This window comes from Glandiceps talaboti, chromosome 16 (assembly GCF_964340395.1).
Source record: "Glandiceps talaboti chromosome 16, keGlaTala1.1, whole genome shotgun sequence".
Lineage (NCBI taxonomy): Eukaryota > Metazoa > Hemichordata > Enteropneusta > Spengelidae > Glandiceps > Glandiceps talaboti.
In genome coordinates, this window is record NC_135564.1 from 8,166,398 (window position 1) to 8,179,682 (window position 13,285).

At 36.4% G+C, this 13,285-nt stretch overlaps 1 protein-coding gene across 1 annotated transcript; it reads left to right on the forward strand.

Annotated features, from left to right (window-relative positions):
- The first annotated feature begins 2,670 nt into the window (after window positions 1-2,670).
- Window positions 2,671-12,347, forward strand: LOC144447737 (uncharacterized). The gene is made up of 15 exons (XM_078137817.1): window positions 2,671-2,794; window positions 3,226-3,285; window positions 4,907-4,940; window positions 6,168-6,242; window positions 6,598-6,644; window positions 7,128-7,206; window positions 7,742-7,859; window positions 8,288-8,466; window positions 9,000-9,218; window positions 9,486-9,533; window positions 9,895-10,143; window positions 10,612-10,641; window positions 10,825-11,091; window positions 11,443-11,685; window positions 12,061-12,347. Exons 1-15 carry the CDS (start codon window positions 2,723-2,725, stop codon window positions 12,291-12,293), a joined length of 1,953 nt encoding a protein of 650 aa, XP_077993943.1. The 5' UTR covers window positions 2,671-2,722; the 3' UTR covers window positions 12,294-12,347.
- Window positions 12,348-13,285: the final 938 nt, after the last annotated feature.

The following is a 13,285-nucleotide window of genomic DNA, read 5'->3' on the forward strand; positions in this document are numbered from 1 at the left end:
AACATCATACGTAACCATCTCTAAAGATACAAATTATAGGAAGTGGAATAATATTATATCGATATTACAACATAACTATATTCTAATTATATTAAATACATATCCAAACTCTAGCAACGAAATGATACTATAATAAATGTCTGCTATGACTATGTAAAATATAGATTGGATAGGCATTGTATTACAAATGTAAATACCTAAGGGTAGATAGCCATATACTCAATCAAGTAACCATAAACATTGTCTGGTGTACCGACTCCGTCGGATATATAAGTTCGAGCAATAACGTACCGTTGGTGGCGATTTCCTGGGTTTATCTGTATGACCAGCTTGCCAATAAATGAACGCTCTTCAATTCCAAGCGACAGTTCGACCGAATGTTCATAACAAATTCACCCAAAAGTAGTACAGTAAATAGCTGAAGTCATGATCGCCGTTGAGGGTACTTGGTTTGGGACGTGGATTCCAAAATCTCAATTTAGTTTGATTTATTGCACCATATATACAGAAATACGTCTACCCACATGTGTTACAATATACCGTTTAAGGTGTACGATAAGTTATTGTACTAGCTAACCACACATTTAAAAAAAAAGAAAAAACGTTTGAGTTGCCGCTAGTGCTGCAGCTGTAATACAACATTAAGTCATCAATTACACTTTGTTATCTGAATGTGATAATTAATCCACAAGCTGCCCTATAGATAAGCTTTCAACACACCGGAATGTCTTACCTTGTGATTCACTAATGAACACTAGTGAACAATTCAAAAATATGAATACCTTTTAATACATCACCTGACACTTCTTTTGACACCCACGTAATATTCCATCTTGAAAACACATATTAATCAATTATCTGATCGTTGTGCACGTTTCTTATACAAAATGTAGAAATGCAAGGTGACAGTTGTATACGTAGACATTGTTCCAGACGGAACTGTAACATATGTCGTCAATCAATAGCAGTAGATGGCTATTCATACTACAACCTTTCCTGTTGACATCTATAACTTGCATCCAACGTCAATTTCACACAAAAAAAAATGGGACAAAAAAGAACAAGTCCTTATTTAAAGCCATAACAGAACCGCCCGGGGAACAAAATGGCTGACTTTAGGTTTAGGTTCGTTTTCTGTGGTTTTTCATACTCTAAAACACCAACAATATACAATTTAAAAAAAAGAAGAAGATAAATGTGCAACCTTCAGGCATTCAAAAACAGAATCACAAAATAACGTTTAGGAAAGAAAAATGAAAACAAGACATAAATGATGGTGATGCAATGTATGGCAGTTTGGGTTTCCTGCATTTGTATAGATTAACCACAATGTCCCCTGTTGTGTGTTTAAAGAATCCAATGTGTGAAATTTGTAGTTAAAACAGAGTCAGCACCAGGGTCAACAGTGCATCATTTTATCGATAGAAACATTATTTTCTCCTGGGTGCCGACGAACGGGGGTGGGGAAGGGAGAGACCATATTCACTCAGTCTCTTTTAGAAATTATCAATCTAAATTATGATATCGATTAACATGTACCAATCATGCAAGATATTATTCATAATATAACCGTTTGGAACATCGTCAATTATTGATGATCATGTACTTTGAAAAGAAACCAAATTTCCTTTATAAATGAGGACACTTTAAGGTAAATTATGTTTAAAATAGTTGCAGCTATTATTGTAGATCTATTACAATGTGATTTAAATGTCACGGGTACATTATTTTGTGTAATGATTTATTGTCTGTCAGGACGGATACCTTGTGACGTCATCCCTCATGGGTTCAGTGTTAATGCAGGAGGAAACCGGAGTACCCAGGGAAAACCTGCGTTGTTCGGTAGAGTCAAACTGAACGACACTCTTCTTAATTACTTACAGCGTGGTAAATTTAATCGAACCCTGAATGGGGTTCGAACCCCGACCGCAGTGGTAAGAGGCAAGTGGTTTAACTTCGACTTATCAATGTGGTGCGGGCATCGATATGAACTTGGGCGGAAGTGACGTATAGGCCTTGCTAGCGAACTTCCGTTAAACGTAATGTCAACTGCTTGTATTGTTATGCAGTACAAATTACAGTAGACACCACGGTTAACTGAAGTTCAACCTGCCTAACAAAGAATATACACGTCACTTCCGCTTAAGTTCTAATCGATGATAGCTCCGTCCTAAGAAGGCAAAGTGAATGAAACCAAAGCATTTTATGAAGACTAAAACATCCTAATTTTATTAAACATTGTTCATTTACAAGCTGTCCTTTAATTTAAGACATTCTATTTAAATTCTATATGGAAAAATGCATAATTAAATCCTTATGAATATCATCGCGGGTAACCATTCAAACATTCCATGTAATTTACGTACATGTGACAGATGTTCGAGTTTCAAGTTGAAATAAATTGAAAGTTGCGATTAGTTCTACTTAGAACACTGTGAATAAAGCATAACTGGTCTTTAACACTAAAATAGAAAATTAAGTTTGCAATTTCCGCCTAACTGTAAATTGCTAACCTTTCATATAAATCTACTTCCTCTATTTTGTTTAAAGTGTCGTGCAATTAAATAGGTGCACGTTGCATTAAAAGTAATCGCCGGCTTTATTTCAATTGTCCAGTTGTTGGATACAAGTTGCTGTCCACTACTACTACTACTACTACTACTACTACTACTACTGACTGTATATATCATAGTCGTACGTGGTTTCATTACTTTGGTATATAATGCATAGGTTAAAAGTAGTGTCGACTGTGTTTCTATTTATGCTAGTAGTTGGATATATTTCCAACACTAAGGTAAGGTTTTCTGTTAGTTTTATTCTTCTAACTAAAGTGTTAAGCGAAACTACTTCGAGAATGTATCTTCTAAAGGTCTGTGAGGTACGAGGTCGCCTGAGGGTCAGCAACATAGGCGTTTCAAGCCTATTGTAATTTCCGTTGTTATTTTGAAATGGTTATTATTGACACACCTATATATATATCAGACAGAACAGAAAATAAGTTGCTTACTTGAAAGTTCACATAACAGAATGTCATACTGTTCGTTCGTCGTATACTACCCTTTTTTGTGACTGACTGACTGACTGACTGACTGACTGACTGACTGACTGACTGACTGACTGATTGGCTGACTGACTGACTGACTGACTGACTAATTAACTGAATGACCACACGGTGTAAACTTAATCAGATATTGCATAAAGTCTGCAATAAGTTCATGTTTGCAGGCTCTTTCAGATGATCAGAAAACAGATAATGGCGAAAGAAGCACCAATCCAAAAATTATGGTGAGTGACTGCATTGTAAATGTTAAGGAAATCACTTGTAATATTAAGCAAACGTGGAAATGGGATTACAAAATACAATCTAGTCAGGTAGCCAACCTTGAATTGTAATTACTGTAAATATAGGACAAGCAATGCCACCCCAGTATATATCTCTAAAATTTGCATGTGCAGATGAATGCTTTTTTTAAGCATTTGAACAAATAGGTGGCCTGATTCCATTTGAACCCATCTTGAGGGCAGTTTATCACACTTCCTGTTCTTGCAATGATATGCCTGTATTCGATACGTACGTCTGTCAGAGTGGGTGTGGAGAACTACAAAATATGTTTGGCACATGTCGACTGCTGTATTACTAGATAAGTGCACGTTCTCAATTTGACACAATTGTGTGATTGTTGTCAGCGTCAGTCTTTGTTCCAGCGGCGTGTTGAATCCATCCTCATTGTTCCGACAAAACCTGTCATTGGTTTATAGAATCGACTCTTATACATAAACTATTTCAACCAATAAGACTACTGCGCGTGCGTGCACACTACTACTCTGGTGAACCAGAAACAATTCCTGCGACACGTTCATTTATCAATAGACATTGATACGATTACACTAATAACAAACGATTTTTTCAATGTATGGGGTGATCCATGCAGTGTTCCATTTGTGAAGACTTCCAGTGTACATTTTTCGGGAAATTGCGACACAATTTTTACACTACCTTGATAATATCCACATCACCAAGGCATTACTCTCACTGATTGATGTCACCTTGTACATTTATAGTACGTGGCAAAATAATAAGTGGGTTGTGTGTGCCTGTGCCTTGGATTTTGGATTCTAGTAGCGCCACAGTCGTATTGAATGTACATATAGTCTAATGCCCCCCCCCCCCCACATCACCACTGCGTATTGTCTGACCAGGGTCTGACCAAAGCAAGTTGTATACGTACGTGTTTGTCCAGCTAGGGTCATTACAGCGAGGGATACAATTGTAATAATAATAATAATAATAATAATAATAATAATAATAATAATAATAATAATAATAATAATAATAATAATAACTTTATTCGTCGTCATGAAAAATATGATATTTCTTTTGCATTGACAGGAACTACATAGCCACATGGATTACATTACTCAAATAATAAATCCTTGAACAGTTAATATTACAATAAATACATTCAAATAAATACACTTAGCAACGATTACATGTTATTACTGAGTTTAATTGATCTTGGCACGAAACTAAACTTACATGTGGTGCTCTGAGGCGACGGCCACTTGGGAGATATTCATATTCTGTATGTAGTGGATGTGTTGAATCTTTGATAATGTTTGTTGCAATCTTAACCGATTTGTCTTTTTACAATATGGAGTTATCAGATAGTTCGTAGATTCCATTATTATCTAATTTTCATTTCTATTTCTGCATATGTTCCTAGGACGGTTTAGATCGCGGTTAAGATATAGTTAGGCAGCAAATCATAGAAGGCAGTGTTAGCATAGATGGGCACAGGGTGTGGTTCACGAACAGTCGGTGTCATAATTGTATGATCATCCCTGAGTTTGTTTTGTTGTCACGTGATTATAGTTGACATTGATGTTGGTACATTTGTTTTGACAGAAAAGACGTAGTGACAGGCGAGCAACACGGGAAGGTACGTATTATTGTGAACCTGTGTAATACAATAACCGAATTGACAAACATACATGTAGATAGTCAGACTGATAAACACACAGGGAACCTGACAGGTATTCAACAATTATAAGATGGCTGATATATAATATACTTATTTGTTACAAAACCTTGGAAAGTTAAGAAACGCAGATTGTGGCATTATTGGTACATATCATTTGCAAGCAATCGTGGAAAGCTATAAGACGACATTTATGTGCACAGTGTTAGCTATTTGATATTATTATAGCCATTTGTACGGTGGCCCATAGGTGACACGACAAAACAAAAATTAATAACACAAACACTTTAATTTTCAACACAAAAACTTACCATTCGCTAGCATTATATATGTTCATTTAATGGACACAGCTCACAAATGGCTATAACAATGACCCATGTCTTGCCATCGTGTTTCTGGGTCAATCTCAGAAATCTTTGAAAGGTTATGGCAAATTGGTGGACCTATTTGTCCAAAAAATGCACAGTTTGCCTCTTACCTCAAACGTTTAATATATACAGAAACCATTGAAGTGTCTACCCCACATTGTCAGTGGTAATTTAATTTATTCATTTCATAAGAATAGGGTCACCGCCCATCATTTGACAAAAAAGAAGATAAATAATACAGTAACATTTGAAAAACAGTGACAAATGAAATAGAAATTACAAAGTCAATGGTAAGCTTTGTAATACGACCTTGATCATTGACCTTGACCATGCTTAAGGTCAAATAGCCGTAACCTTTTGACCACATCTAATTGACTTGAATATAGGGACTCCATCCAAGTATTTACAGCCATATCAGGGATAATCCATGTTTTCATAGTTGACTTTGACCTTGACCTCCATTTTCAGGGTCAAACGAAATGTTCCTCATTAACGTTGGAAGTGCTATACCTAGAGATACTAATCAGGTGTATACTTCATGTTATGAGTAGACATTGCTTAGTACAATGTTCTGAACTTGCCAGCGGATTGTATGACCATATTTTCGAGTTTTGGGAGCTATGTTTTCGAACGTAGAAGACTTGCTTTCAAGGAGATGTCACACCAAGACATTGGTGACCATTCCCCGAGTTCATATTTTTTTTACAGTAGATTGATAAGCGCTTGCTTTATAATAACACTTTACTTGAAAGTTGGAAGTTCTGACTATGTATTGTTATTATGCCTACACTCACCTTGCAATTACGTATTCATTCCATAGTGGAAGACCTATTCGAAGAGAATGACCAGAATGCAATGACCTTTATCTTTGATCAGAATATGGAGTTAATGCAAGGTTAGTGTATATTTGTTTTATTCATCTACACATTGACATACATACATACATACATACATACATACATACATACATACATACATACATACATACATACATACATACATACATACATACATACATACATAATCGAGTGCTAAAGGTGCAACTTTCATTTTTTTTTGAAAATGTTTTGTTAGGTAAAATAACTTGCTCGTAATATCGTACACCTTGCATGGCTCGAATGATGTATTTTAACAACACAGAATAACTAGTATAGCGTGTAAAATTAGTATTTCTTTTGAAAATATAAAACCCAGTTTTAAAAAAATATCAACGCCTTGCCATATTTGCACATATGTGTTTTTCTTCTCAGAATCACAATATATCATTCTCGAAGGTGATATCAATCTCGGAAGAAAGGTACGTATGAGATATTTATCACATCTTTCCATCAATGCAACCATGTCCGATAACACAATATCTAGAATTCATCCTGACTTAATACCAGCAAAATCCTTACTTTGATAAAGTACAACGTGCAAGATAATTCGAAATATATCGTTAAATTTCAACAATGATCTTCAAAACAATTCTTTTTCGACGTTGTTGGAGTCGTTTCGTAATAGTTCATGTTTAGTTCTCTCAAGGTTTTGTTTGATTATTTGTATTTACTTTGAGGCTATGAACGAATCGATACGTATGCAACAAATGCAACAACAATACTAACAACAACAACAACAACAACAACAACAACAACAACAACAACAACAACAACAACAACAACAAAAGTAGTGTGAGAACGGTGCTGCAAAAGGAATCCACCAATCACATTTCATACGAAACTGTTAACATTGCTCTCTTCTTACCATAATTCATTGCAACACTTTCATTTATATATTTTAGATGGCCCACAATGCATTACGAGATACCAGTAAGTTATGGCGAGACGGAATTGTGTACTATTCAATAGACGAAAGGTTTGGTAAGTACATTCAGGTGTTTTGGGTATGATAACGTGATTTACAACTCGAAGAAACAGTTACTATCGAAAGATCGCTCGCGCTTAACATTGTATTATAGAATCCATTAATAGTTACGATTAAAATACAATATTTATTTATTGTGTACAGTTTCATTCATCATGTAGAGAGAGAGAGAGAGAGAGAGAGAGAGAGAGAGAGAGAGAGAGAGAGAGAGAGAGAGAGAGAGAGAGAGAGAGAGAGAGAGAGAGAGAGGTCTATGGTTAGAATACATTGAGTATTTTTAATAAGGGGATTGACCATCTTAAAGCTGATCTCGCAGGATAACGAGTAACTGGAAAGGGGAACTATATTACACAAAACTGTACAGCGTATACGCTGACTTGGTATGATTGAAAGCAATATATCTATAGGTGGCGACATAAAGCTTCGATTTAAAAGAGCCGAGAAGGTACCTCCCTGTATCCCTGAAAATTAAGCATGTGTTGTCTGTTGAAACCTCAAACATTAACATGTATTTATGTGATTTAACTCCAGAGAGTGATGCTAGAGAACGTATACTAGTGGCTCTTGGCGAATTTGAGAAGACAACATGCCTTCAATTTAAGGAAAGAACAGACGAAAATGACTACGTTAAATTCACTACGGATAAGGGGTAAGAATTAATTATTAATTGTTACATAAATCTAGATCGGAATGGGGCGGATGTTAGGAATGATTTATTACATTAGGTACGAATTACTTATTCCATAGATAGGGGGGTACGAATTACTTATTCCATAGATAGGGGGTACGAATTACTTATTCCATAGATAGGGGTACGAATTACTCATTCCACTAAGAATGGTTTATTGCATAGATAGGGGTTACATAGAAGAAGTAAAATATAAAGCGAATACATGGAAGATAACATAAAACAAACAAACAAACACACGAACAAACAAACAAACAAACAAACAAACAAACAGTGTTGTGCAATAATAGGGTTTACTATGTTAGCGTTCGTGCTTGTGGTTTTATTCATAAACGATGACGGTATTAAGAAGATAAAACTGACTTAATAATATTATCGATTTCGATCAGGTGTTCTTCAGCAGTTGGTCGTAGTGGAGGAATGCAAATAATTACAATTGGTGGAAACTGTAACAAAAAATTAGGGTCCATCTTACATGAAATCATGCACGCCATTGGATTTCATCATGAACAGAGCAGAACTGACAGAGACGAATATGTCGAAATCCTACTACAAAATGTATTTCCTGGCAAGTATTCTTTCAATTGAAAAGATATTTTATGATTAGTATCTTGAAATGAATGACAGAGGAAGAGTCTATAATTTGATAGTTTGTGTGGAGTTATGTATAATTCATGATAAGATCTACTTAATTTATTCAATCAACTGCTATAGTTAGGACCGGGTCGAGAACTTAACTTTGAATTCGGACAAATAAAATGCAACTACAAAAATTGTTCGAAATTGTTCACCGCATGATGACAATTGATTAACACACCAATGTCAACTCGAACCTCGCTGTGCTTTCTGAGCCTGTTATTGCAGACTGATACCAACTGAAAAGAAATCTTATTTGGTATCCCCACCCCAGAAAAGGTAACATAAATGATTGATTAATGGCTAAGAGAGTCCATAACAGAGCACATCTGCCGCTTTGAGAAAAGGTCACAATGAAAGCCTCCAGGGTGCCAACGCGGCTCAGTACGGTAATTTGAAGTTAAAGAGAACCCTATTAAGTTTCAATGTTGTAAAAGATTGGCGATGTATGTGTGTTTTTTGTAGGGTTTAAACAAAATTTTGATTTATACGATCATAAGTTGATTGATCCATTGGGAGCCCCTTATGACTATGGCTCATTGCTACATTATCCGGAAGACGCCTTCATCAAAAGAGCGGGTACGAAAACAATTATACCGAAGAAAAAAACCGATGTGAAACTCGGACAGTGTTCTTACTTCAGTGAAGTGGATCTGTATAAAATCAACAAACTGTACAAGTGCGGTAAGAAAAAAAATGACCGTTATTTTAACAGTCCCAGTACATCTAAAACTATGTGTTGGAAAATAATAGTTAATTCCACTGATTATTGTCATGGAAACGTATTTTGTTGCTAAAAAAATACATAATATTATTGGTACTGGTAAAGGATAGCTTCGTTTACTGATAATTTTGCGACGAGTTTCAACAACCTATCTCTAACATCAACTTGAGAAATAATAGCTATGGCTATGTATTACATTGCCTTTTATGAATTCTGTTCTTCCGTAGATACAACCACCGACGTGGGAACTGGAGAAGATGGTGGAAATGAAATAGGTAAGGAACATACGCCTATTGGTTACTATGAGGTCATGTTGGGCAGTATCAAAGTACGATAGAGACTCATTGTGAATAAGTTATAGTACTAGGATAACATTACAAATCCAAAGAGGAACACGGTATCAAAATCATAAAATCATCATCATCATCATCATCATCATCATCATCATCATCAACAACAACAACAACAACAACAACAACAACAACAACAACAACAACAACAACAACACCGGTACCACCACCACCACCACCACCACCACCACCACCACCACCACCGCCGCCGCCGCCGCCACCACCACCACCACCACCAAACAAGATTATAACATTGAGCACATATATTTGGTGTTTTGATCCCCAGATACTCAAGAATGCTTCACGGAAGACCATGCCACAGATTATCGAGGGACGGTAGCAGTTTCTATGAGTGGCAGAACTTGTCGAAACTGGGCTGAATTGGACATGGAAGACGAACAAAGTGATTTAGGAAATCACAACTACTGTCGTAATCCGGACCATGATTCGAGTGCCTGGTGTTATGTGGGGAATGGAGAAGATTTTGAATATGAATACTGTGACATCGGGAAAAAAGGAGACAATTGTCAAGATGGTATGTCTTACTACAAAACCAGAGTGACTATAGAGTTTCGGCATGAAGTTTGTAACGTCAGTTAACGTTTTTGTGTTATGAATCACACAAACAAAAGTATTGACACTGATAGCATGCAAGCATGTAAGATGGTACATTTTATCTCACTGTGAACACAAATAAACATCACTCTCAGATGAATTCGAAACAAGGAAGATAACACAGGTTTGTTGAGAATTAAAAAAAAATCGCACCATTTTAGACAGACTCTCTTTTTTAAACAAAGTATTAGGCGGCCATATTGGATTCTAAAATGACTAAACTTTGTTGTTGCTATTCCTCAAAGAGAATAACTATCAAGATAGATTAGGATTTGTTGAAGACATATAGGAAATTGATTTTGAAAACTAAATCGACCCAATTGTGATGAGAAGTGAACGCATCCGCTCTCAACCTAAATAAACGATTATATTTCACTTAAATCAACAGACGGGAAAGGACCAACAGCAGTACCTACACGTGAGTATGAATTACTAGGTATTCATTGAAAACGAGAAATTGATAGCAAATGTCCAGTAAACAAATTTGATAATGTTATGCATTTTGGTTTTGAGAAAGGATAGCAATGCATTCGTACAATTACAATTTATTTAAAATAAACATCCATCACGGATATTTTCATTTTTTTTTCTTTGGAGATAGAATCGCCTGGCCAAGGAGAATGCTATGTAGACCCTATTGGCCAAGACTACCGTGGCACTGTTTCTTCCACACGGGATGGTGTTGCTTGCCAAGCGTGGTCAGACCAATACCCACACGAACACGATTACGGTTCTTTAGTAGATGGAGAACACAATTATTGTCGAAATCCAGATGGTGATGAGAATGGTGCATGGTGTTTCCAACTGAGTGTGGACCGACCATTTGGTTATTGTGATATTGGTCAACCGGCGGAATACTGCCAAGCAGGTAGAGAAATTAGCAATATTCACAGGCGTTCGTTTCGGAGCAACGGGCTTTCTGAGATTATGAGAACATGTGTTGAAGCGATAATCAGCTAAGCTGATGTGTAATATACACGCAATCTGCGTGTCTGCGTGTACACATATATGTATATGTATGAAAAGAAACCAACCCTTAGTAGGCTTTAGAGAAAGTATGTTGTATGTGAAATTTCAATTTGCTGATGCAGAGATCCTAATGGTCTGAATTGGTTATGTATTGTACGATGATGTATAGAGCTATACTAACATTCAAATATGAAATAGAGATCCCGTAGTAGAACGATCTACATATATCATCGTTATCTGTTCTCCACAGCGCCCCAGACGTGCAGCTATGAGGCAAACATGGACAGACTCGGTAGTGATATATACGGAGTTCCTGAAAAGGTTAATAGCAGAGAAGAGTGTTGTAGTCTGTGCTGGAGTGATCCTCAATGTATCGCATGGACATTTGAAAAAAATCAAGGTCCTAGATATGGTAACTGCTGGTTGAAAGATACCATACCCGTTGCAGTTGAGTCAGATTGCTGCGACTCGGGGATACAAGAGAATCCGAAAGGTAGTAGTACTTTATTTCTGCATGGAGGTAGATTCCGCAGGAAATTTACTTGGCAGAATTGACCAGCTTACATATTTAAAATCATTAAAATCATTGGTATAAATTACTCGTAACATTAGAAAAATCCCTTCATTTAAATGGTAGAGTTCGTCTGTGTTTAAAGATTTAGTAAATGTTAAAATAAAGGAAGCAGGAAAAATAAGAATTTGTTCTTATTAAGCACGATTTGGTTGCGATAAGGTCAAAACCTTCATTTTGTACACTACTGCCTATCAGGGTATAGTACAGTAACTGATTCAATGTTACCGTTTGAAAGGTGAAATACTTAATTCAGAAAAACAGGAACAATATATGTATATATATTATATCTTGCAGCGTGTACAGTGAGGGAAAACATTGACAGGCCAGGTGCTGGTATAAATAATGGAAACATGAACAAAGTAGGCAGCGCTCTGGCTTGTTGTAATTCTTGTTGGTACAATCCCACCTGTGTGGCATGGACATTTGACAAGAGAGAAGGGTCGACGTTTGGTAATTGTTGGTTGAAGGACGACACACCAGACCCCGTTGAAGCCTCGTGTTGTGATTCAGGTCTACTCGGGTACTAGGTGTCAACAACCAAGTAGTTGACACATGTTGACGTACCAGTGGTGGTATGAGAGTTCCTATGTACTTTCTGAGACTTACCATATGCATGATTAAAGTTACACTCATAATCTGTGTGTCTACATTTTGACTATGGTCTCAGACTTCATATTATCTTCCTAAAATTTTGGGTCAAAATTCTTCGATGACAGACCTATTGATATTGCTTCCAGGACAATGGAGAAACTTTATTCACATAACACACGTACAATTTTATACTAAATTCCTTTCTTCTGTAGTTTTCTTAAAAGAAATTCGAAATTAAAGGAAATAATAAAAATTCCGTCAATATAATTTTTTAAATTAGAAATTTGAAAATGATTAAATGTACTGTACCAAAAAGATTCGGTCACGAAGTCATGGTCTACATTACACCCACAACAATGCTGACCACTTCCGCGTAGCTGTGACCTTTCAATCGCGTACAAGTATCCGAAAGTGTTTCATGACAGTCTTCCTGTTAACATACAAATGAAGAGTTGTATCAGAAGTATACCCCTCTTGCTCATTAAAGGGGAAAGCCACTCAAGAAAATACATGCTTTTCCGTTAACTTTTGGTTTTGGAGTGTCATTTCATGTTTTTACAACACACTGATAACATGCAGTTGAAATTGTCCCCGTTTGGGGATCTTTGCTTCGGGCCATATTTCCTCATGCAGAAAGTTTATGTTTATACAATAGGTGAACAATAGATATTCATGACTCCTGAGTGCCTATTGCCTTCAGTGAAAATGTCATTGATATTCAGTGTTTCCCTTATTGCATAAATGTTTCTGCTGAATCCCATGAGGCAGTGTGAATGTGGCCAAAACAAAGATCTGTACATGAGGGACAACTTCAACTTCATGTTTCTGTGAAATCGTCCATCATGATCATGGAGGTGATACAAAACCGTGAAATGGCTCTCCAGAACCCAAACTTCATGAAAATGCCTTTATTTCCTGGAGTGGCGTT